The 26,852-nt window shown below is 36.4% G+C and overlaps 2 protein-coding genes across 3 annotated transcripts; both read right to left on the bottom strand.

Moving 5' to 3' along the window:
- Nucleotides 1-3,009: 3,009 nt before the first annotated feature.
- On the bottom strand, nt 3,010-15,342 carry irf4a (interferon regulatory factor 4a). The gene is made up of 9 exons (XM_042717694.1): nt 14,674-15,342; nt 14,073-14,272; nt 13,066-13,252; nt 11,522-11,613; nt 10,389-10,545; nt 8,712-8,813; nt 6,152-6,547; nt 3,779-3,891; nt 3,010-3,619 (listed from the first exon to the last, which is right to left on the bottom strand). Exons 2-9 carry the CDS (start codon nt 14,268-14,270, stop codon nt 3,479-3,481), a joined length of 1,386 nt encoding a protein of 461 aa, XP_042573628.1. The 5' UTR covers nt 14,271-14,272; nt 14,674-15,342; the 3' UTR covers nt 3,010-3,478.
- Nucleotides 15,343-16,070: 728 nt separating this feature from the next.
- Nucleotides 16,071-26,604, bottom strand: LOC109084294 (dual specificity protein phosphatase 22-B-like). Of its 2 annotated transcripts, XM_042717692.1 has the most exons (7): nt 26,439-26,604; nt 24,760-24,793; nt 24,594-24,676; nt 23,569-23,618; nt 21,198-21,272; nt 17,356-17,527; nt 16,071-16,428 (listed from the first exon to the last, which is right to left on the bottom strand). In XM_042717692.1, exons 1-7 carry the CDS (start codon nt 26,457-26,459, stop codon nt 16,312-16,314), a joined length of 552 nt encoding a protein of 183 aa, XP_042573626.1. In that variant the 5' UTR covers nt 26,460-26,604; the 3' UTR covers nt 16,071-16,311. The 2 variants fall into 2 exon arrangements, with proteins under 2 accessions (XP_042573626.1, XP_042573627.1); XM_042717693.1 differs by lacking the exon at nt 23,569-23,618 and having other exon boundaries at nt 26,439-26,598.
- Between the last annotated feature and the right edge of the window lie 248 nt (nt 26,605-26,852).

Here is a 26,852-nt window from a genome sequence, read left to right as displayed (position 1 = left end):
GTGCACCTGTGAATCGGGCTTCCTGTGTCTTTCTCTCTGCACTCACACTGTCCCCTAAAACCACTCTGCTCTCGCTCAAGCGTAACTAAACACAGCTAGACAGCAGCACAACATGCATACACGCCTGCAATATCAAAACACAACCTTTCACACTATATGGTTTCGCCGGCCAAAGTGTGACCGGCCAAATTAATTAATTTAGGCTGTAATGCATTCATGCATTTAATGCATGTACGCAGGAAAGACAAAAGCCAGTTACATTTTGTCTACTGAAATATCATTTTGTGCAAACGCAAAGTTTAGTTTGCGAAAATGCATTCGCAATTCCCTTTTGTGGATGAAATATTCAAATTATTATGCTGGGAGGATTTTGTCCTCGAGAGATGTTTTCTGTTACACACAAAAATGAAACAGTCACCATTATGTGCATGAAAAGCAATGTACTTCCCTGATAGCACACGAACATCATCTGTTTGACATCTGCAAGACGTATTTTAAGAGTGTTTGCTCATCTGCAATTCGTCTATAGGATGTTTCCTATCAGATGTCAAATAAATGTTTAGATGTCTTTAAGATGTTTATGATTACAATGCATGTAAACTGACATCTTACAGATGCCTGTCTGATGTTTGTACGCAGCAGAAAATGTCCAGATCAAGCGATCTTTAACAGACATCTTGCAGATGTATGTGTGCTATATCTGGGTTGAGTTAATTTTGTGCACAAATGATGATGACTATAAATTTCAGTCTAAAAAAATATCTGTTTTTTAAAAACGGGTTTTGTCTCTGTGTATATTTGGGTGTAATTATGCAAGCTTTTTGTGTCAAGGAATTAATTTTGTTCTGAATTATTTGTTAACATCATACATGTGATGATGTAAACCTTCCTGCTTTAAATGCAATCAATAACTTATTTCTTATTTTGATATTGATACTGATGTGCCCAAATTGTGTAGAATTTAACGGGGAATTTTCAAAAATTTCACCAAAATTAATACAAATGGCCAATAAATAAATAAATAAATAATTCAAGATATGATTGCAATATCAAAAGAGCTGTTTTCATGAATATGAGCAGGATTGCAAAACATGATATTGACTTTATGCAAACGTTAAACAAACAGCAAGTATTAAGTGAATTGCATTTTAGACAATTTAATTTTTATTTATTAATTTAGCTATTTCGTCAATGAAAATAGTGCCAAACAAAGTTCAACAATCCATAGCATCTTTTGCATTTCTGAGCAACACATAGCAGTGATTCAGTACTGAATAAATGATTGATAATGATTCATAATATTTCTATATTCAACATTTTATTTAAAAAAAAAAAAAATTACTCTCAACAATATTTATGCACTTGTAATTGTATCAGTTCAGATGCAACTTCTGTGCCGCCTCTGCAGTGCACAGATTAATTGATTTCATTTGATTGGTAACAGCTCTATATAGATTCTGATTATTCTGATTGTATTTATTGACTAAATATTTGATTTTGGATTTTTTTTTTTTTTTCAGGAGTGCTGGGTTGGTCTTGGTCCAAAGGATGGACAGTGGCAAAATTGTGTTTTCGAGAAAGAGTCGTGACTTGCTAGTTAGTTTATCCACCAATGCATTATACTGTGGTAGTAAAGCAGTGAGTCGCCTTGTTGTTCATGAAACGCCGCACCCTGATCACAACAACACTGACTCAACCAATGGCGTGAGTTTGGGGGCGGGACCATCTGCTTGCCTGACCAATGGCAGTGGTTAGGAAACTGGTTTGAAAACAGTTATTTTTGGTGCAACTGATGGAGCCAAAATTACTTCTTGTTTTAACCAAACGTCCTCATATTCCTGAATTAGTCAGTTATATTACATTATATGACAACAGATATTACATACTCGTATATACAAGTGAAATCAAGATCTGCAAATTTCTGAAAGCCAAGCAGAAACAGAAATAATATACAGGACAGAACCAGGATCATAAGAAAAATATCTTTATTTGACTTGACTTTGAAAAATGCACAGATTTGAAATAAAATGGACAAAACAATACAAAATACGAAGAAAAAAAAACAACGGTTCTGAGACAGAGAGGGAAAGAGGGAAAGAGTGGGCAGTGACCTGCTCTAGTGCATTCCCATCAGCACTCAACACACACACACACACACACACACACACACACACACACACACACACACACGGGGGAGAAGCAGATTTTGTCATGATTACATTTGCAACTTAGATCTTTACTTGAAAGCTGATAACAATCACACACACACACACACACACACACAACCACAAACTGTTTCTTAGTATTTAGCATTATATAACTTTCTGTCAGATGCCATTCAGAGAAATAATTACTTCGATTACATTCAAGATATCTATACAGCTATACAGTACATTCGGCTGAGCATATAGAAACCTACATGCATACAATATAAATACTCACACGGCGCCGAAAACAATGAGAAAAAAGAGGATTGTGTTAGAAAAGCAGAGCTATATAGACCAGTAATAGAAAATCTATGCAACTATACATCAACTTATCAAAAACTAACAAACAATTCCTATATTTTATGGGGAAAATAGTTAGATTGTAGTTTTATTTGTGGTTAGCTTCTTTCTTTAACATCCATATGAAATATAAAGTATACAAAAAAACAAAATACAACCCTCAATCACAAAATAAAAATTAAATTATCAGTTCAACAAAAAACTATGGATAACAAAACCAAAAATAAGTCTCTGGGGTATATTTGTAGTAATAGCCAAAAAAACATTGTATGTGTCAAAATTATTGATTTTTCTTTTTATGCCAAAAATCATTAGGATATTAAGTAAAGATCATGTTCCATGAAGATATTTTTGTACATTTCTCTACCGTAAATATATCAAAACTTAATTTTTGATTAGTAATATGCATTGCTAAGAACTTCATTTGAACAACTTTTAAGATGATTTTCTCAATATTTAGATTTTTTTGCTCCCTCAGATTCCAGATTTTCAAATAGTTGTATCTCAGACAAATATTGTCCTCCTAACAAACCATACATCAATGGAGAGATTATTTATTCAGTTTTCAGGTGATGTATACATCTCAATTTTGAAAAATTGACACTTATGTGGTCCAGGGTCACGTATGAGTGAAAAGAACTTGACAATGTTTTAGCATGTGGTTTGTGACATAAAACAAACCAGCATTTTTCAGTGTGTTCTCAGACGTTTGGACTCATTGAGACATAATTCATGAAACTTTTTCATACAAAATGACTGCATCCGATACTGTATGGTGTCCGAAGAGCTGGATTGTCTTGTCTGTGGTTTTTGGGATGTGAAAGTGGGCACTTGGTCAGGCAATCGCAATGCGATTTCAAGTCTTCATTATGATGCTCCATTGGCTTTCACTAGTCTCCGCTGGCTGTGGAGCAGATACAGTACGAGCGGCTGGGCTTTGCAGCGTCTCAGCTGCTTGTATGTGAAGCTGGTTACTCCTGCAAGTGCTGGATGCTTCTCTGATACTCTTCTACAGGTAAAGCACCTTGACTCTGAAGCTCATATCCGCGCAAGTAGTGACCGTTGGTCTGTCCTGCAAAATACAGGAGCTGCCGGGCAAACATAGGCTCCACCTGCGAAAGCAGACACAGATTTCACAGCGCTGTTGGTGAATTATAACTAATGGATTATTGCATCTGAGTACAGATATATGCATTTACTGAGTTCATGCTAGTGCATTAACATTATAATGATATAAATGGTGTGTCAAGCTGCGGAGAGGCTGATCTTACCTGAGCTGTGATCATTTTGCTCTGTCTTTGAGGGTCTGGAAACTCGTCTCCGAAACACAGCACCACCTGAGAGCGTGGCATGGGACGGCCGTGGTGAATGAAGCCCTGCAGTTCTGCAGCCACAACAACAATGCATAGAATAATTAACTAAGTTGCATTTTATTTACTCACAAAATGTTCACCCCAAATTACAATTATCAAAAGAAGAAAAAATACTGTGCAAAATTCTCTCATTTTGCATCACTGACATAAGCACATTGTCTTTTTCAGAATTTGAATGCAAATTCTCACGTTTTGTAATTATTTATGTCAATAGTTCTCATTACATTTTTGCTCTGATAATAAATGTTTGTATTTAGTATAAATTCAGGGTAACACTTTATTTCAAGGTGTCCTTGTTACACGTTACATGTAATTAATATTATAATAACAACAAATTATGCATAATTACATGCAAGTAACCCCGTAAGCACACAGTAAGTACATGTAGTTAATAAACATCACTCAGTACTTAAATGTAATATAGTAACACTGTAACAAGGACACCTTAAAATAAAGTGTAACCAAATTGAGTATAAAACGAAGCACGCCTACAACAATCATTAGGTATAAATGCAATGCATTTAAATCATTTAATTTAAATAATAAATCATAATTGTTTGATTGCAAAGTACTGGCAGATTTTAATTTGATTAATAATTATTTTAAATGAGACACTAGTGTTCTCTGTTCTTTTTCTATTCGATCTACTTGTTTTCTTTTTATTTATTATAAAACAAATTGTCACAGCACTTGCATATCATTGCTCTTGTGTTGATTTGGATTGCTTCTTTTGTCCTTGTTAGGATAAAAGCATTTTCTAAATGACTAAATGTGATTTAAGCTTGACAAAGATAAAGCGGTACAAAAGTGTCTAAAATTGCTGATCTGCTTTAATGTCAAAACCCATTCTTTACAGTCATGACTCTTCCCATCACAGACAAAAAAAAACTCCTGATGAGCAATAATGCGAACACAAGACCCTCATAAACTGATGACTAGCAGAGAGCTGAATGCAAACTTTAGCAGGTTCATGTGTGATGATCAGACGCTCAGGAGCTCGCTGGAAAATCCCACCGTGTCAAACACGAGTGAAACAGAGCTAATCATGACATGTGGCCAACCACACACAGCTTAATGAACACGCTTTCAGAAATGACAGGCCTTGTCTTCATTCCACAGTCCAATTAAAAACACCTCTAGAGCACATCTACAGCTAAACAAACTGCTCTGATTGGCTGCCATCTGATAAAGATTATTTATCAAGTGAATCATTCATACGTTAGTCGCATTAAACTGAAAGTGTCAGCTTAGGAAATTAAAAATACATCCTATGAACAGTAAAAATAACAAAAATAAAAACCAATGTTACAAAAATTAATAAAAAAGGTTTTTCATTTCATAAATAAGTCTTGATGTGTGGAAGCACCTCAAACATCTCCAGCCCTAACAACCACACACAGCTAATCTAACCAATATCACTAAAATATGTGTGAAGTTCAATTAAATATATTTTTGAAATTTAAAATGGATGTTGTTTTACCATTCATATAGCAAATAGTATTTCAGAGGCAAGAAAATACATTTATAATCTTACAGTAGCCTACATTAATGCAAATGTGGATGGAATTGGTTAGATTAATAATGAGTATGTTTAATTTTCACATATATTGTTTTTTTTTTTTCAAATATGTTCAGTATGTTCATACGTGTTAAAGACAACAAATAAAGTTTTAAAACAAATGTGATATATTAATGTATTTTCTTGCGCTGAAATATGTAGGTGGTAAAATTTATTTTGAAATGCTATTAAATATATATATATATTTATACTGTATTTTTTAAATATATTTTCAATTAACAATCAATCATTGCACACCTGCAGATAACAGATAGGTGTGTTGGATAAAAAGAAAAAGAAGTCAAACAACTAAAAAACAAAAAGAAAATTGCTTGCAAAAGTACAAAAGCAGTTTTACTGACAACCGATAAAACTGTGAATAAAACTGCTTTTATACTTTTGTAAGTAATGGCAGTGTGCGGGTTTTCCTTTTTGTTTTTTAGTTTTTAAAATATATTTTCCAAAACATTGAAGAAAAATAATATATATATATTGGCAGAAACATAAACATATTCTGAAACATATTTTAAGGCTATTTTGAAATGTATTTAAAAATATATTTGAAAATGTATCTTTCTGCCCATGATTTTGTGCAAAAGTTCTCATGAAGTGAATTAAAGGGACTTTAATCATGTTGGACTCCAAGCTAGAGACGAAACAGTCATGTGACCTTCAAAATACAGCGTGAGGCTGTGACCGGTGAGATCTCTAACCTGAGAGGAACTGCTGCGTGTCCATCAGCTTGCAGGTCTGCTCTTTCTCCAGCTTGTTGGGTTTGTCTGCGTACGGGGCCAGCGGGCCCTCCCAGTACACGCGGCCCTGACACAGGCGCTTGGCGTAAAGCCCGTCCGGAGCCAGCCACAGCAGCACGCCGCGCTCCAGCACGTTAGGCAGCTTCTCGGCCCCGCGCCGCTGAGACTGAGGGTACGGGAAGGGCAAGAGCACGGGCTCGGCCCCGCCATACAGCCGCTCCTCGGGGCCCGGGGAAGACGGGGACGAGGGGGATCCTGGAGACGAAGAGGAGGAGATGCGACAGCCTTCAGGGCTGCTGGTGGTCACCTCCTTCACCAGAGACTCGCGGTAATACAGAGAGACGTGCAGGCGGCAGTCTGCGGACCACAGAACAGAACTTCACTTTAACCTTCATCCTTTCCTCACGCTCTGTCACAAACCTTTCCCTCGCGGGTCAAAATGACCCGAAGGCCTAAAATTAAACTTTTTTTTTTTGATCCAGATAGCTTATATTGTTCAGTATATTGCTGTTATATTGTTTTTTCTTAATATTTATGTAGGGTTTTGTTTCTGTGATTTTTGTTTTATTTAATTTTTATTGACCTTGTTTTCTTTAATCATGCGTGTTATAATGTGTATGTGTTTGTGTGTGTGCCTTGGGAATATTCTGTAGTCTCAGCCCCTCATTTGAATATAATTGTTTTCTGGATTGTGTCAGATTTTTTTTTACATTCAATTCATTCCTATGGCGGGTCATATTGACCCACGGGGGAAGGATTTTTGTTACTGTTTTTACAGCCAAATAAATATATTCCTTTAATCATGCGCGTTATAATGTGTCTCTATGTGTGTGCGTGTAACATGTATGTCTCAGCCCCTCATTTGGATATAATTGTTTTCTGGATTGTGTCAGATTTTTTTTTTTTAATTTTTTTTTTTTTTCTATGGCGGGTCATATTGACCCGCTTTTTTTTTTTTACATTCCATTCATTCCTATGGCGGGTCATATTGACCCGCGAGGGAATAATTTTTGTTACTGTTTTTAAAGCCAAATAAAGTCCTTGAATCCACTCCAAAAATGTTTGTGTGTGATCCATTGTTCAAGTGTGACAAAATGTAATAATAAAAAAAATTGTAATAAAAAAAAAATTAATAATAAATTTTATTTGGATTTGGAAAAAAAAAAAAGAAAAAAAAATTCTTTATTACAGCAATATAAATCCTCAAATCCACTCAAATTTTGTGTGTGTGTTTTAAGTTCAAGTGGAACAAAAGTCACAAAGTCTTGAACCACTCAGATGAACACACAATTTTCTAAAAATAATAATAAAAAAAAATTCCGGGTCAAAATGACCCGAGGGAAGGATGAAAGTTAAAAAGAAACACAATACTAGGATGTTTTGGGTGGTTTCTAGGTGGTTTCAATAGCAGTGTTGGGTATTTTACTCTAAAAAAGTAATTCATTAACTAGCTACTAATTACTAAATACTAAAAGTGTAATTAGATTACTGTACTGATTACTTTCTCTAAAAAGGGTTACACTTTATTTTAAGGTGTCCTTGTTACAGTGTAATTACACATTTAAGTACTGAGTGATATTAATTAACTACATGTAACGTGTAACAAATAAGATTAGGTTACTTCCATGCAATTATGCATAATTTATTGTTATAATTATAATAGTAAGTACATGTAACGTGTAACAAGGACACCTTAAAATAAAGTGTTACCCTAAAAAGTATTGGATTTCTGATTACTAATTACTTCAATAAATAATATAAAATTGCAAAAATTATTATTAAATTGATCATTTAAAGTATTTAAAGGGAGACTGTTACATTAAAACCGTGTTAAATCCACTGTTTTATATAGAATTGCTCAATAGTCTGTACAATATTTAATGCAATTACTTCAGAAGTAACTGTAATTAGAGTAATCCCTTACTTTACTTTTCGAGGGGAAAGTAATTAATTACTTAGTAACGTATTACACCTAACACTGAGCAATAGCAAAGAATCCAATCAACGTAGATCTTTAAAATCTACTTTTTATCATCCAAATTGTATTTCCTTAACAAACTACTTGATTTACAGTATCATTCATGCCCACGATGTTATGTGCCAAAGTTCATTGCAATAGTCAGGGTTATTATAATTAAGTTATTATAGTTAACTAAAACTAAAACCATAAAAAAAATCTTATTACTTGAAATAAAATAAATTTAAATTCAAATAAAATAACTGGGGAGAAAAAAACGTTATTTTATCTAATTTTCCTTTACGTAAAAACGTAAAATTAAAAATGTATGACTCATGTAAAAAAAAATATATATATATATAAATTATAAATAAATATAAATAAAAAATAAATAAATAAAAAATATATAAATTATAAATAAATAAAAAATGACAAAAACACACACGAAAATTACTAAAACTAATTAAAATGTAAATAAATGGGAAATCAAAATATATATACATTTATAAATATTATAAAAGTATCTCAAAGATGCCAAAATAACACTGGCAGCCGTGTTCATACCTGAAAGTGCCATGGCTTCGGCGGATCTCATATTGGGGTCCATTGCCACTGTATGGGTTTCTGTAGGTGAATATGTGTAGAAGGAGCCAGATATCTGGTATCCTGGAAAGTGTAGATGCATTAAAATTGATTATTTTACTACCTTCAAAATGAAAAATATGATGTGACAAAGGCACCTATAGTAAAACAAAATGATTGTCTTTCCACTTCTTTCACTGAATCGAGACCAGACCCAGACCATGACTGCACCCGCTTAGACTAGAGGTTTGTATCAGTTAATTTAGTACAATTAAACCCTAAATAAACAATAAGCAAGACCCGGATCTGGAAAAAGACTATATTTTGAGACCCACTGCTTGCGTCAACTTCGATTGGTCTCAAGACCAAGAACCCAAGACTGTGATGAATTTAAGCTGCACTTTTCAAAAGACCTTATGAATCTATAGTAAATGACCATTTATTTCTTTCCTTACATTTAGCAAAAGTTAATAAAGGGACTAAATTCATTGGTACCCCTTGAGTTGGCCGTTTTACAGAGTGAGAAGTACCATTAATAAACAAGCAAGTAAATAAACAGACCGGCTGAACCATAAATTAAGGATTTCCTCTTTCTGTTTAAAGTCAGCTAATGTTGCTCGCCTTTGATAAACTCTCTTCTTATTCGTTACAGAAACAACTGAGAGCATCTATGACTGAGAATAGCTTCAGCTTCTCTGATATTAATATGTTCAGTATGGTACACAACCTTCAAATATGGCCTGTAATCATTTTACTTAAGATCAGTGCTGAGGGTAACGCATTACAAGTAATGCGAGGTATGTAATCAGATTACTTTTCAAGTAACTAGTGAAATAGTGCATTACTTTTAAATACACAAAGAAAATATCTGAGTTATGTTTTCAAATAAGTAACGACAGTTACCTTGTTTTCACATTTATTGACTGACAGCTCCGCATTGAGAGAAATCAGAGACGCTTACTTCAGCCTGAGGCTTATTCATTTCACTTTTGATAGGAAAGGGCCTTTACAGTTGCAAAAAAATATAGCTTTTTGGTTTTTGTTACTAAAAAACAAATAAGCAAGTCCAGCCCAGGTAACAAATGTACCACAAAAGTAATGTAATGCATTACTTTCCATAAAAAGTAACTTAGTAACACAATTAGTTCCTTTTTATGAAGTAACGCAATATTGTAATGCATTACTTTCCATAAAAAGTAACTAAATAATGCAATTAGTTACTTTTTTATGAAGTAATGCATTATTTTAATGCATTATTTTCCTTAAAAATTAACTAGTTAACGCAATTAGTTACTTTTTTGTGGAGTAACGTAATATTGTAATGGATTACTTTCCATAAAAAGTAACTAAGTAACACAATTAGTTACTTTTTCATGGAGTAACGCAATACTGTAATGCATTACATTCCTTAAAAATTAACTAGTTAATTCAATGTTACTTTTTTTATGGAGTAATGCAAATATTGTAATGCATTACTTTGCATAAAAATTAACTAGGTAGCGGAATTACTTATTTTTCATGGAGTAACGCAATATAGTAATGCATTACTTTTAAAAGTAACTGCTAAAGATAAGTAGCTGTTTGCCAAATGTGAAACGTTATGAATTTAATGTTATGCTCTCAGAACTGGACACTGTGTATTATTGGAGAGGCGGGTACCGTTGTCACAGGCCGATGGGTGCCAGGGTAAGGAGCGCGTGGGTGGATACGGACACTGGCCGTAGGGTAACTCTGCGTGAGGAGCCTGAGGATGAGGCTGATCGCTGCTGTATTCCCTCCAGTCTCGTCTCTCCTGGGGCAGCATGTATCCCGTCATCTGCAGACAGACAGCGGATGGGTTTCTGAGATTGAACTTCATCACTGAAAAACCACAGTGCTGCTCACCAGCATGGGATGCCAACACACTGGAGCGCACCTAGAGTTCTTAACAAGAATAACTAGCAAGATTCACTTGGTTAACCTGCTTCACCAGAGAGGTTTCATAAGGCTGTGCTGGTTTACCAGTCTGCACCATCTCATCTTTACAGCAGGGTTGATTGCGCACTTGTAGTAAAGTTAACTAAAACTAGAATTAAAATTAATTTATATTTTAAAAACTTTCATTAAAATAACATTTTATCTCAGCTGGTTGCTAAGGGAAAAACTTCTAGTTTTTGTTTGGTTTAACTTGATGCACTTAACTAAAATGGAAATACAAATTAATAAAAACTACTATATAGACATATTAAAAAAAACTAAAAATAGTATATCAGTGATACTAAAATAACACTGCTCTGAGGTCAGGATATAATTCTAGTTATATATATATATATATATATATATATATATATATATATATATATATATATATATATATATGTGTGTGTGTGTGTGTGTGTGTTTGTGTGTGTGTGTGTATAACAGGTAATGCACTAAATATATAACTTGCTTTACTTGTACTAAGTTACAAAAATAATAAAAAAAAAAAAAATATATATATATATATATATATATATATATATAAAACTGTAGGAAACAATATTGCAAAAACTTCCACCAGAATAAAAAATAAAAACAGAAAATATAAAAATATACACTAATTCAAAATATTAATAAAAACTATAAATTATTATCTTGACACTGTTTCACATTGAAAGCACCTGCTAGGAACAAGCAGTAAATGCATATGAACTAGATAAAGATGCAATGCTAATTAGACAGTGAATATAAAGAAAAACACTTCACATAAGACGTCTCCCTGGGAAATTAATATTTCATTAAAAAGGTGTGACATGGCAAAGGTGAGGCCTTACCTGAGGCTGTAGAGGAGGATAAGAAGAATGCACTGGATAACTAATAGAAGTCATGTGTGCTGCGCTGTCATCCATACTGCTGGACTTAGAGCCTAAAATTAAAAAAATAATCTATTCATAACTTTCATATATAGGCATATATATATATATATATATATATATATAACTGCAAAATAATATTTTATGAATCTGCAAATCCTACAAAAAATTTATATCCGCACAATTTGAGCATTTGGCTATAATTGTGATAACTGTAACAAATAACTGATAACTGCACTTTCAAGCTTCTGACTTTATTCTTAGTTTGCTTTGAACACGAGAACAGGTTTCGAGAAGCTGCTAAAGTACCAACTTGAGCCCATAACAAAACATAAAACTATTTTAACAGTTGGCGATTTTATAGGAATTCGTACGATTTGATTTGTACGCGAATGCACGTTTTGTAAATAATAATAATAATAATAAATAAATAAATTAAAATTAAGCATTTTATTAAGGGTCCATTAAGGGTCCAGCCCTAAACCCAAACCTCAGCAAACTGTACGAAAACATATAAATGAGATCGTACGAATTTGCCATTAATTCGCCAAGGCGTAAAACAGTTACGAATTGCCATGAGAGTGTGTTAAAAAGCCCATGACTTAACGAGTGCAGTTTTCCTTCCTTTGCTGATGTATTTATTTTGCTAAAAGATGCTGAGGCTGGACATATCGAACAGTTCGGCTTTTTGTAAATCAAAATAGTTTACGCCGCGGTCACGTTTAGCGGTCACAGTCACATTTCCATTTTTAGAGGATTTGATTTTGGTCAAAAGTCAGTCCAAGGTGAGCGATCAGTTATTATATCTTATATTAATATTTTGGGTCAGTTTTCTGTGTCTACATCTGTTTTATCCTCAAAACAAAATTCACTCATTCGTTCACTTACAGTTCAGTTCATGCCTCCACTTCGCAGGTAATTCACAAGCACTAATATAGCAACCATATTAAGGTGTGAAACTACAATATATGTAATTTAAAAAATATATATAAAAAAAAAAAAAAAAAAAAATTCTGCAAACTCTTGAACTCTTTATGGTCACACCAGAGGTCTTCATGGCCTTGGCCCAGCATCTCGAAGCACAAGCTCGTCTTATGCAAGGTCTGATGGGTGATTTGTGTCACTTTACTGCTGTGCACTTGGTAACCGAAGCTCTCTATAAAAAGCTTGAGGGATTTTAGCACATGTAGTGGCTTCCTCTTAGCTTCCTGCTACACATACTGAGGGCAAGTAGCAATATTATATGTGAATGCATAGCATGCCTCCACCTTTGTGTAGCAAATTAGCTCTGTTCACAGCTCTTTTGTGCGCTTATACTTTTCAGTAGAGCTGGAATGATGCAATGCATCAAACCTTGAGCAAAAACGCCACCCCTTCAATATTTGTGTATTATGAGGCAACCAATGCACAGTTCCAACAGACCTTCTACTGATGCATGTTGTGATATATTAAATGCATTTCACTCATTGCAATTCATTGCTATGCAATCCAAAACTGGAAGTTACCTCTCTTGGCTCCTTCTGGTATTATCCTGTAGACCTTGTAAGGATCTGAGATGTCCAGCTGGCTTCTCTCCACCAGTTCATCAAAGTCATTGCTCTTGTTCAAGGCACAGCGGAGCCTCGTCTTCCACGTTGGAGGGTCTGGTTTGTCCAAGCCTTCTCTGTACTTGCCTTTAAACAGGGCCCAAGCCTACAAACCACAACACCAGCGTGAAGATGAGAAGAGATGAAGAGTGAGGGAGGAAGCAACTGGCTCACTTCTACCATCAAGTAGGAACTCAGAATACTAATGCATAAAATAATTAAAGACACTTTGTTAATAAGTGTGCTAATATGTAACGAATAAAATACTGTTCAATGTGTCTGATTGACTGAACTGTCATTGCTTTTGTTTCTACTACAACAGAATGCCAATCTGTTAACATGCAATGGTCTATCTCAGCACTTTCTGCATTTTCTCTGATTACTCCTAATAATTTATCCTACAGTAGCGTACATGGTTATAAAAACAGAGTTGCAAAAATGTGCCTTAATAATAATATGCATTCACACAGTTGCCCGAAAACGTATTTGTAAACTGAAGTCACTTAGAGGTGCGTGAATGTAATCGCATCAGATAACAAAATATCAAACCACGTGGCTGCAAACAAGTTTTTTCTCGGAACAAACTGCGCTTTTCTTTATCGTTTATGCTTGATTACTCTGAATCAGTTGGCATTTCGGTGACTTTTAGGGGATGAAGTCAAGTTCACACAGGTGTCCGACAGAGAAGCCACAAGTGTGGTTCAGTACAATAACTATGGCATTATCCATTAATGTTTTGCGACCACTTCTGGCTTCATTTTCAACACTACATCTATTGTTTGATCAGTTTCGTCAAACGTCAAGCTTGAAAAGCGTGCAGTGTGTATTTAAATAAAGGGACTCAGTGTGATAATACGAGTCCTAATGCTTTCAGGGGCCACAACACTGATCTAAAGACACTTCACCAGAGGTCCACCTTCAGTCACCTTGAAGAGCGCCGCGTCCTCGTCGCGGTTGTAGTCCTGTTTCCCCGCGTGCTTCCAGGGAATCCTGAAAATGGTTTTCTCGTCATTTTCCCAAACCAAGCCGGGATAGTCCCCGCTGTCAATCTGATCGATGAGCCACTGCCTAAGTTTGCCATTCCCACAACTGACTGACATGCTGCTGTCCCCATCTAAGTTCATGTCTGTGAGGGAAGGAGGCATGCGAGAGCAGGTGCACATGCAGTGAGCAGAAGAGTGATTCAGATGAGTTCATGCATGCATATTCCGCATTAATACACACATTTATAAAGTCTACTGCAGGTGCTCTTAAACGACAGAAAATGTTGCATGGAAAGAATGCGTTCAAAGAACGAAGCTTAAACTTTTAAAGTTTACGTGCATGTCAAATGTAGTTTACTTTTTTTTTTTTTTTTTTTTTTTTTTAGAAAAGGAACAAAATATAGATAGCATATGAGTATGTAATAATGCATGAAGCATAAGCATTATTAATAAACAAGCTGCATGCTCATAATAGTTTCTTTTCTTTAACACTCCAGTCATGTTCAGCTCAGTTGTCACACAGATCAAGCCTCTCAGGTCTTACCTTTGTGAATGCAGACAGCTTCGCTTTGAAAGCCGACACTTCTCAAGTCATGTCAGAGGAAGGTGTTTCTATTCTTAAATAAGTCAAAGCTCGTTAGGTGGAGAGATGGGTGGAGCGTTACGTGGAAGCGTCTTTCTCCAGCACCATTAAGAGCTGAAGACTTCAGAGAAACGCGACAGAACCGAAAGAATAAACATCCAGCATACGGGAAATCCCTGAGAGACGCAAACACACACACGGTGGAACAAATATCTGTCGATAAAAGATGCCAGAAAATCTCCCAGCGCTCGTCATCAGAGTTATCCTGGACGGTGTTTGATGTTTGTTTATGTCGGGTTGATTTGAGGAAATTCACCGCTGTCACGGAACAACACGGGGGTCACTAACTTATTCTCACACTGTGAGCGTCCCGTCAGCGGAGGCCAATGTCAAGGTCTTTGTGTCTCAATGTGTGATGTGTTTCCACAGAGCCGTACACTTTTAGGGGTGCTTTTATCCCCCAAAATAATTTAAGAAAATAACAACTCCTCAAGTAGCGTATTTGACACCAAGTGACTTCAAATCTGTTACCAAGCTCTTTCGAGTTCAACAGAGTTGAATATGCTGCCCCCTGCTGTCCCACAGAGAAATAACATGTATTTTTTTTCTAGGTGAAAAAAGGTGCACTTCGATAATGTATTTAAAGTGCTCTGTTTTCACACACTAATTGTGTACTTACCTAATATACTAAAAATTATTATTTAGTACTTCTTAAGATCATCTAAGTGTACTCGACTGTGCTATTTTGGGACAACATTAATATATGAACTAAAATGTACTTTTAACATCTGTATTTATAAATGTATTCACTTACCACTTGTAGTATCTTTCATACACTAGTGTACTACTAATAATAATAACTTTTAAATACAGAGATAGTATGTAAAAAGCACATTTTAGGTCATATATTCATAGTGTCTCAAAATAGCACAGTTGAGTACACTTAGATTATTTTAAGATTATCTTAAGAAGTACTAAAGCAACATTTTAGTATGTTTAAGTACACAATTGAGCACTTATCTTATTTTTCAAAATTAACATTTGTATTCTTTCTTTATGTTACTTTGATTAAAACAGTTCTGAGAGTCTTAAAGGGATAACTGGAACTTCTGTTACGATTTACTCATCCGCAAGTTGTTCCAAACCTGAAGTTTCTTTTTTCTGTTAAAAATAAAAGTAGATGTTTTGAAGAATGTTGATAACTAAACAGTTGCTGGTAGCCATTGGCTTTCATTTTTATTTCTGTGGAAGTCAATGGCTACCAGCAACTGTTTGGTTACCAACATTCTTCAGAATATTAATTTCTGGGTGAACTGTCCCTTTAAGAAGAAGAAGAAGAAAAAAAGAAAGTCAGAAACGACAGTATAAATCAGTTTTTATAATATAACTGTAAAGAATGAACAACAAAATGCAAATTTGCTTTAAACGTCGCATCAGTAGTAAACATTAAAACCTTGATTATGTCTTATTTACAAAAAGTGTCCATAAGTTAATAAACAGTGCTGTGCCATAACAAACACAATCAGCGTGGCGCGTAACGATGTTTCTAATCCCGGATATCAGTCGTGAGGACAGGACAGGAATGCTCTGTGCGATCTCTCAGTTGTGTTGGAGGTCGTGGTCCTCCGAGCTGGGAATCTGTGTCAGCAGGGTACGAGCGTCCTCCTCGTCGCTGAAGGGGTTTTCCTTATACTCCTGCTTCAGCCGCTCTCTGAACTGAACACAAATCAACCATTAAGACTCACAAGAGATTTAGTGGTTCTTCAAACAGAATTCTGATTATTAGCTGTAATCTGGATCACACACGTACACAAACAAACATATTTATCCACTGTCTCATATTTGATACAAAACACAATTAAATGTGTTGAGAAACCCATCACACTCGATCTCTTCACGTCTTCTGTCTCTGATTGAGAGATTAGAGTGTTTTCAGTAAAAGCTCTTTCAGTGTAATCAGCTTCAGCTGCTGCTTCTGGTGTCAGATCTTGAGTGATTTTGATCAAGTAAAGGTCAGAATAACTGCAGTAATATCTCCAGATGAACTCTTACTGGACTTTACTTGATTCTCCATCAATCATGTTTTAGAGTCTCAAATCTGATCATCAGGATCTTTTGAGGAGCGTTTGTTTCCAGAAGCTTTACTTTCACTGTTCCTCAGCGGAGGAATGATCTTCACAAGCCTCCAGAACATCTCACATCTTCTGAGGAGCCTTTATTTCTTCATCTCTCAATCAGCATTGCATTATGTTTGGATCATTTACATCTCATCTTACTAAGACATATTACTGGAGATATAGAGTCACGACTGATATTTAGATCATCTAATATCAGCATCTGCTCTACTGTTAGAAAGATCTCACTGATTTACATCTGAATCTCATCATAGAAATATCAGCATCTGCAGCATATTTCTGCTAAATGAAATTCATTTTCTAGCTGTATCAGACTATATGAGCCAGAAAAGCCTGACAGATCAATAACACATATGCAAAAAGTAAAATCTGTCTTAAAAATATGCTATCAAAAAATGAGTATGTCAGGCTTCTCAGGGTTATTTAGAAGGGCCAGAGACACAACTCCAGCTCAGCTCTGCGGCTGTCAGGTTTGTGTCGATCCAGTCATGAAGCGGGGAATCTTCACCTGCTGTAGCTGGCTGGTCTCAAACTCCTGCAGCTGCTTCTGGAAGCCCACGTTGGGTGAAGCACAAGGTCTGGCCACCTTCACCGCAGCCAGAGCCTCTTGCCATCCCAGAGTCGTGACGGTCATGAGGTACGCCACCACCAGGGTCACGCTGCGAGACACGCCGGCCAGACTGAAGAACACCAGACCACAGTCAGCAACACACACGCTTCCTAATGTGACTCTAACACAACCGCTCGGTGCCTGTAGAATCATTACAGGCCAGTGAGCGCCGATGATTGCTCAGTCTAGTGATCAGAACGAGCTCATATAGTGAAAAAAATATATACATTTATTTAAATGTTTACACTCTTAAAAATAAAGGTGCTTGACGAAGAACCTTTCTGTTTCACAAGAGCTTCTTTGAAGGGTCTTCAGATCATAACAAGGTAAGAAGAGATGGTTCTTTGACTTTTAATCACCTTTATTTTTAAAAGTGTATGTGCTTAATAAAAATACCCTGCAATTGTACTTTTTGTACCATAAACTCTTATACTTAAAGTCTGATTAATTGTAACGCCTAATTTTTTCTTAATGCACTTTAATTGTGCTGGGGTTCAAACTAATTGCTTGTGCTAAAGCTGAACTATTGTAAGTGTGCTTCAGGTGCATTTTAATTATCTCACATTGAAAGACTGATATTATATTAATCCTCATCAATAATGACATTAAAAACAGATTTTAAGCTTTCAAATTTGTAAATATCAATAAGTCTCGAGCGATATGTCATGTTAACAGATCTGAACTATACTTAATATGAGATAAATGTATTTTAAAATATATTACTCTTTTACATGCATTCAACTTAGTCGTGTGACTCGAAGTCACAGGAAGAAGAACGGTGAGATTTCAGAGAAATACTACAGACCTCAAGATGTTTTTGAGAATGAACCGCTCGGCCCGCAGCGGTGTTATAGTCTCACGTCAAACACAGGCTTGTGTTTACTGTTGTTTTGGGAAGTTTAAAAATAGCCCACCCCCTTGACACCTAGTTATCAGCTGTTCACATGGTCACACCGGGCTCGATTAGGGCTGGTATCTGGGCTGAGTGCACATTTAGCTTCCTCTTAAGGTAGAGTCGTGTATCTTGGTGCAATTGATCGTATGCATACCTAACATCAGTTGCTGGTAGCCATTGGCTTTCATTTTTTATTTCTGTGGAACGTCAATGGCTACCAGCAACTGTTTTGGTTACCAACATTCTTCATAGAATATAATTTCTGGGTGAACTGTCCCTTTAAGAAGAAGAAGAAGAAAAAAAAGAAAGTCAGAAACGACAGTATAAATCAGTTTTTATAATATAACTGTAAAGAATGAACAACAAAATGCAAATTTGCTTTAAACGTCGCATCAGTAGTAAACATTAAAACCTTGATTATGTCTTATTTACAAAAAGTGTCCATAAGTTAATAAACAGTGCTGTGCCATAACAAACACAATCAGCGACGATGTTTCTAATCCCGGATATCAGTCGTGAGGACAGGACAGGAATGCTCTGTGCGATCTCTCAGTTGCTCCTCAGTTGTGTTTGGAGGTCGTGGTCCTCCGAGCTGGGAATCTGTGTCAGCAGGGTTACGAGCGTCCTCCTCGTCGCTGAAGGGGTTTTCCTTATACTCCTGCTTTCAGCCGCTCTCATGAATGATTAAATAAATCAACCATTAAGACTCACAAGAGATTTAGTGGTTCTTCAAACAGAATTCTGATTATTAGCTGTAATCTGGATCACACACGTACACAAACAAACATATTTAGCCCACTGTCTCATATTTGATACAAAACACAATTAAATGTGTTGAGAAACCCATCACACTCGATCTCTTCACGTCTTCTGTCTCTGATTGAGAGATTAGAGTGTTTTCAGTAAAAGCGCTTTCAGTGTAATCAGCTTCAGCTGCTGCTTCTGGTGTCAGATCTTGAGTGGATTTTGATCAAGTAAAGGTCAGAATAACTGCAGTAATATCTCCAGATGAACTTCTTACTGGACTTTACTTGATTCTCCATCAATCATGTTTTAGAGTCTCAAATCTGATCATCAGGATCTTTTGAGGAGCGTTTGTTTCCAGAAGCATTTACTTCACTGTTCCTCAGCGGAGGAATGATCTTCACAAGCCTCCAGAACATCTCACATCTTCTGAGGAGCCTTTATTTCTTCATCTCTCAATCACTGCATTATATGTTTGGATCATTTACATCTCATCTTACTAAGACATATTTCTGGAGATATAGAGCCACGACTGATATTTAGATCATCTAATATCAGCATCTTGAATCTACTGTTAGAAAAGATCTCACTGATTCTGATTACATCTGAATCTCATCAATAGAAATATCAGCATCTGCAGCATATTTCTGCAAAATGAAATTCATTTTCTAGCCGTATCAGACTATATGAGCCAGAAAAGCCTGACAGATCAATAACACATATGCAAAAAGTAAAATCTGTCTTAAAAATATGCTATCAAAAAACTGAGTATGTCAGGCTTCTCAGGGGTTATTATTTCGAAGGGCCAGAGACACAACTCCAGCTCCAGCTCTGCGGCTGTCAGGTTTGTGTCGATCCAGTCATGAAGCGGGGAATCTTCACCTGCTGTTAGCTGGCTGGTCTCAAACGTCCTGCAGCTGCTTCTGGAAGCCCACGTTGGGTGAACGCACAAGGTCTGGCCACCTTTCACCGCAGCCAGAGCCTCTTGCCATCCCAGAGTCGTGACGTCCATGGAGGGGTACGCCACCACCAGGGTCACGCTGCGAGACACGCCGGGCCAGACTGAAGAACACCAGACCACAGTCAGCAACACACACGCTTCCTAATGTGACTCTAACACAACCGCTCGGTGCCTGTAGAATCATTACAGGCCAGTGAGCGCCGATGATTGCTCAGTCTAGTGATCAGAACGAGCTCATATAGTGAAAACAAATATACATTTATTTAAATGTTTACACTCTTAAAAATAAAGGTGCTTGACGAAGAACCTTTCTGTTTCACAAGAGCTTCTTTGAAGGGTCTTCAGATCATAACAAGGTAAGAAGAGATGGTTCTTTGACTTTTAATCACCTTTATTTTTAAAAGTGTATGTGCTTAATAAAAATACCCTGCAATTGTACTTTTTGTACCATAAACTCTTATACTTAAAGTCTGATTAATTGTAACGCCTAATTTTGTTCTTAATGCACTTTAATTGTGCTGAGGTTCAACTAATTGCTTGTGCTAAAGCTGAACTATTGCAAGTGTGCTTCAGGTGCATTTTAATTATCTCACATTGAAAGACTGATATTATATTAATCCTCATCAATAATGACATTAAAACACATTTTAGGCTTTCAAATTTGTAAATATCAATAAGTCTCGAGCGATATGTCATGTTAACAGATCTGAACTATACTTAATATGAGATAAATGTATTTTAAATATATTACTCTTTTACCATGCATTCAACTTAGTCGTGTGACTCGAAGTCACAGGAAGAAGAACGTGAGATTTCAGAGAAATACTACAGACCTCAAGATGTTTTTGAGAATGAACCGCTCGGCCCGCAGCGGTGTTATAGTCTCACGTCAAACACAGGCTTGTGTTTACTGTTGTTTTTGGGAAGTTTAAAATAGCCCACCCCCTTGACACCTAGTTATCAGCTGTTCACATGGTCACACCGGGCTCGATTAGGGCTGGTATCTGGGCTGAGTGCACATTTAGCTTCCTCTTAAGGTAGAGTCGTGTATCTTGGTGCATGTGATCGTATGCATACCTAACATCGGTTCATTTACGGTGTAGATGCAATAGCTGGAGGACAAACGAAGCGCTCACTTACCAGTGCACCAGACAGCCCTCGCCTTTCAGACGCGACTCGTGCATGAACCTAATGCTCTTCTCAAAATGCTGAACGCTGTGGAGGGCAAAGAGATTGATTATGTCAACTTCAGCCAATTCTATAGAGAGAATCAACGAGAAGGATGCTGTAATGAAGCATAGCCAATTTTGTGTCAAATTATGGGCATGATTTTTATATTGCGGGTCAAAATGACCAGAATCGGATTCAATACAATTAAAAAAAAATAAAAAAATAAAATAAATAAAAAATCAGGTTAAAACAGTAAACCTTAAACATTAATACTTTTCACACATAATAATAAACATGAGAACATATTCTTATTGAAATGGTTTTAACTTTTCCAAAAAAAAATATATATATAATAATAATAAATAATAATAATAATAAATATATATATATATATATATATATATATATATATATATATATAATATATATATATATAGTTCATAACCCTAAATGAGAGATAATAATAATAAATCCTAGTTAAATAAAACTAAAAAAACTAAATAATATATATATATATATTACACACACATTTGAAAACAACTCAATGGCTAACCCACATGGCTTTCAATATCAATATACAAACCAGGATTTGCATTTTAAAAACTAATAAACAAGGATCAGCCAGAAGATATTTTCTAGAATTAACTGTTTTTAATGTGAATGTCAGTGGGTTCTAAAACATCTTTTGCTGTATAGAGAGAGAGAGAAAACAGTATTCAAAATATCTTCTTTTGTGTTCCACAGAAAAGAGAGAGAGAGAGAGAGAGAGAGAGAGAGAGAGAGAGAGAGAGAGAGAGAGAGAGAAACATCATACAGGTTTGGAACGACGTGAGTGTGAGTAAATGATAGAATTTTCATTTTTGGGTAAATTATCCTGTTAATGGTGCAGAAAAAAACAAAACAGCATTTGAGGGCCAGTGTAGAATAGATGATTATTACTTCATCAATAATAACGACGACGACAGAGCCGTTCCTCAGCGGTGGGAAGGTCGTAACCGGAGCAGTAAACACAGAATTACGAGACATCCTGTGTACATGATGTTCTCCAGATGCAGATTACTGAGCGGCCGGCTGCTCTACAACACAGCTTTTACAGCTTCGGTATTTACTGCCTTCGCAGTTCCTGTCAGAGTTTATTTAGGCTTGGTGCTGATGCTCAGACGAGTGCGTGCTGAAATGCTCCAAATATTCCAGTAAGCTGAGAAACAGCGCTAAAACACTGGTTTAAGCATGCAATTATTAATTATCCTCTCATCTGCACACTGAATCTAATCATTAACAACAGCCCCAAAAATAAAGTTAGGCAAGTTTGTTATTAAAAATGAGTATGATTACTACAGTACATACAGAGTACAAAACATATCTTCACTCTTGTTCTTTTTTTTTTTTTTTTTTTTAGGTTATAAAGGTAAATTAAAGCCTAAATTAAATTGGTTCATTATACAAAGTGATTGTGTCTCTTCAGAAGGCTTGGATGTTACTTTTTACTACCAAATCAAGTCAAAAATCAGATAATTAGATTTGGGTCTGATTTTATCCATTCTGTCTCGGGTCAGGTTTTCCTTTTGAAAAATTAATTTATACACGTCAGGTTCAGGTAAGAATTGATTTGGGTCAGGAATATTTTAACTAAAATTGTTCCAAGAAATAAAACATTTTTTAGCCTTTCTATTTGTATATTCTGCTTGTAAGAAAAAAAAGAAGAAAAAAAAATTTTTTTTTTTTGGGGGGGGGGGGGGGTTTGGGGGGGTTTGAAACTGTCCAGAAATCCAGAAATCTGACTGTGGTTTCTTCTTAAAGCATGGCAGGTACGGCGGCGTTTCCTCCAGAACATCCATCCTTTTGACAGGACCAGGATGAGAAAGGGCTGGGTTGGTCCAGCTTGGTTAAAGATGGTCAGTTTCACATTACGCATGGCCGGGTTTCACAGGTTTGTAAGGGTGACAAGAGGGCTGATGGTAAAGGGGGGATAAAAATAAAGGCGTAGTGCGACCAAGACATCACTGCAGAACCCAGCTCACGACTTCCTTCCTGCACCAAGAGAGCCACAAGAGGAAGTGTGCGCGCGCGTGTGTGTGTGTGTGTGTGTGTGTGTGTGTGTGTGTGTGTGTGAATGCAAGGGTGTAACTAGTTTGATACGGCATAAAAAACTAACAACACAGAGTTAGTGTTAGAGAAGACTGAGGAAAAGCATGCGTGAATGCAGAACTTATAAAGCGTTTGTTTATGAAAAGCCTTCACATCTTCATGTTGCCACAGTGACTCGCGCTGCCCACTGGCGGCCGAGAGAGATCCGATAGCTATTAGAGAACGAGCCCGTCAGAAATGCATGCCTACTCACAGGTTTTGTGTGGGCGAATCTGCTGCTGGGATACAAAGATAAGTCATCTCCTAAAGAAACAGAGGAAAGACAGAGAGGTGCTTTAATACGCCTCTAAATCACAGCAGAGAGCAAAGAGTAAGACACAGAGGGAGACGTGATGTTAAGACCTCGTGCACATGCACACAATGTTTTATTTCTACTAAGTGTTCATTTCATAATAAACTCAAAACATAGCATGCATTTCATTGTTTTATTTCATTCGTCTTCACAGATATTTGCACCATGCAAGAGCACAGTGCATTCAGCAAATGCAAGTCAATTTGTGCAGAAAGGCTCTTTTTCCTGTAAGAGAAGCCCTTCGCTGAGAATAAGACTTTTTAGGACCTGCACAAACATGATCAATATTGCACGTCCACACAGAACAAACCCACATGAAACAACTCATGCATCTCAGATTCTTCACTGAATTAAACAGGCTGCAGCACATTCAGCTGCAAAACAGTTTTGCTAAATACTATATATCAGTACAGAAGAATCAGAGGTCAACAGATGCTGCATTTTGCTGATGCAATAATATTTAAAGATTATTGTGCTGCTGATTGTTGTAAAAATCTATATTTTGCATGTTAAATAATGTTCTTAGTCCTTGCTTTCTGTGACAGGGACTGTGCAAATCATATCCAAAAAAAAAAAAAAAAAGATGCATAATGTGGGGTATTTGATTAACAAACCCCCCAAAAAAAACACCAGGACTTTTATTTTGAAATGTCTATGCTTTACTACTTCCAGCTGCTCATTCATACAGATGAGGGAGAAAGAATGCACACTTACAGCCATCAGCAATATATAAACACTGTCATCATTTAATAATCATATTCACAGACTGAGAGCTGCACTGAAACACTGAGCCTGTAGAATGCAGGGCGCTTTGATCTTTATTTAATTCAGTCATAATTTTTTCAAGTTTCTGATCACATTATGCTGTATCGAGGTTCTTGTTTTCTCTAATCTCTATATACATGTGAATTAAAGAGTCGGAGTACCTGTAAAATGGGCGCAGCGGTGTCATGGATGGAGAGGATGTGTGTGATGTTGTTTCTGGATAATTGCTCCCTGTCTCTGGCATCTGGAAGAACAAATCCACACGTTCATCCTCTGTCCTAAACACGCAGCTTTTAAAAATGGTGTGGTGGATTCCAGCGGTCTTACCTTTGAAATTACCCAAGTACAGGTCTGGCAGAACCTGGAACGACAACCAAACCAGATTAACACCAATCACACGCACACGCGCTCACTCACGTGTTTCTGTGTGTATGTTGCTTTCAAACGTCAGATCACAACTCTAAAGAATTTTCTAGTATCATCTGAATTTGCTTTTTTATGAATTACATGATTGCATATGACTCACACAATGGCAGTAAATTACTCATAATTTATTGACTCTTCTTTCATTCTGTTACATTTTCCAAACCCCTTTGACATTATAAATATTTACTTGAAATATCTGAGGAAGTTAATATTTCAATCATTTAACACCCAATTGCATGTTTACAGCTCAATCTTCTTGTTTAAATAATTAATTTTATTTTACATGTTATGATTTCATTAATTATTAGCTTTTCATCAACTCAAACACACACTGCAGTTCTTACATCAAGCCCAGTTTGAGAAACCCTGTAATGTAATGCTTAATAATACATATTATGATGTTGATAAAAAATTGAATGATTTCTTTTCCCTTTGCTTTTTTCAAATATGTAAGTCGTTTTTGATAAAATCATCTGCTTAATGAATAAATGTAAATATATTATGACAACATGCCGTATACAGGTATTTTTGCTTGATCTCTCCTGATTCAGACAACTTTTCACTTGAAGACGCCTTATTATGGATTTATATTTTACCCGACAACAACAGTTTTCAACATCTTGATGGATTTGATCATGCAAACAACGCAGCTTTTATCTTCTCCAGATGTTAACTGATGGACTGGAGTGCTGTGGATTACTTGTGGATTATTGTGATGTTTTTAATAGCTGTTTGGACTCTCATTCTGACGGCACCCATTCACTGCCATTGATGAGCAAGAGAAGCAATGCTACATCTCTCCAAATCTAAACTCTTCTACAATGCAAAGGTGTTTTATCACGTTGGTCACGTTGCTATGAACAATTGTTAGCACGTTGCTATGTGGTTGCTACGGTACTGCTGTTATAGATTTATATAGGTAGATGCCTCATTAGCGACTGCTTCTATGGGCTGCTATATGTAAGCCGTCCGCCATATTGGAACGGTCAACTTGACGTCATTCACCATAGTATTCACTGAATATTCAAAAAATGCCACACTCCTGCACAGAACGGCTCTGTGAGATCATACAGTGTGGTGAATGACGTCAAGTTGACCGTTCCAAGATGGCGGCCGCATTAACTTGCCTGGAGCCGTCGAATGGGGCATCTATACATTTCTATGATTGCTGTTGCCAGAGTATTTCTATGCAGTTGCTAAGGCTTTCTAGTAGTTTTTAGCCGAGTGCTGAGCGGTTGTTAGCGCGTTGCTATGTTGTTCTTGCTTTCTGGCCCAAATCAACTTATAAGTCTAACTGTTATGATGATCTTTAGACACGTCTCGGGTCACTGTCTATATATATATAAAATTATTTTTTTCCGTAATCGACAAAGACAGTTGCGCGCATTAGTTTCGTTATTGGTTAAATCAAAACCCTGTGTGTATGTGCAACACTGACGCATTGTTTAACGCGCACCTGAAGGATAGCGTCATGTTTGCTCTGCGTTCTGATTCTCATCACATGTCCAACATCGAGATTACATTCCTTCTCAAAGTTACAGTCCTAAAGCAGCAGGCGAAGGGAAGTCATGCCAATGTACCTTATTTATTCCGTTTCCCATGCCACAGTGTGTGCAGTGGCAGTGTTCGAGGAGTCCGCTTGTATCGACCGTTTTTAATCGCTGTTAGTGTTCACATCGAACTATGTTGTCGTCCAGAGTCCACACACACTTCCTTGACGAGCGTCTCTTAAAGGCGCAGTACACCCTTTACAGTTCACAAACTCGTGCTGCTGCTGCTAAAGCTCGGTTCAGTTACTCGCAGTGGTTTCATGCTAGCAGGACAGGCACTGAATTGAATATCTGTAATTAAGGTTAAAATAATAATTTTTTTTAAAGTGCACAGTCAAAAAAGGTGATCCTTTTCTGCAAAATGTGTGAATAAATGAATCAAGACTTTACATTTAAGCGTGGATACGATAGAGGGCATTCTCAGGAATTATAACATGTTTTCTG

The sequence above is a fragment of the Cyprinus carpio genome, chromosome B2 (genome assembly GCF_018340385.1).
Source record: "Cyprinus carpio isolate SPL01 chromosome B2, ASM1834038v1, whole genome shotgun sequence".
NCBI lineage: Eukaryota > Metazoa > Chordata > Actinopteri > Cypriniformes > Cyprinidae > Cyprinus > Cyprinus carpio.
The sequence above is the reverse complement of the archived record's forward strand: the minus strand, read 5'-3'. Positions and strand labels throughout refer to the sequence as shown.

Coding starts and splice junctions, on each gene's coding strand:
- irf4a (XM_042717694.1), bottom strand. CDS start 14,270: ATGAACTTAGATGGGGACAGCAGCATGTCAGTCAGTTGTGGGAATGGC. Junction 10,546..11,521: donor ATCCTCCTCTACAGCCTCAG/GTAAGGCCTCAC, acceptor GTCTGTCTGCAG/ATGACGGGATACATGCTGCC. Junction 6,548..8,711: donor CGAAGCCATGGCACTTTCAG/GTATGAACACGG, acceptor TGTGGTCCGCAG/ACTGCCGCCTGCACGTCTCT.
- LOC109084294 (XM_042717692.1), bottom strand. CDS start 26,459: ATGGGAAACGGAATAAATAAG. Junction 21,273..23,568: donor GATTCGCCCACACAAAACCT/GTGAGTAGGCAT, acceptor TGCCCTCCACAG/CGTTCAGCATTTTGAGAAGA. Junction 16,429..17,355: donor AGACCAGCCAGCTACAGCAG/GTGAAGATTCCC, acceptor ATTTGTGTTCAG/TTCAGAGAGCGGCTGAAGCA.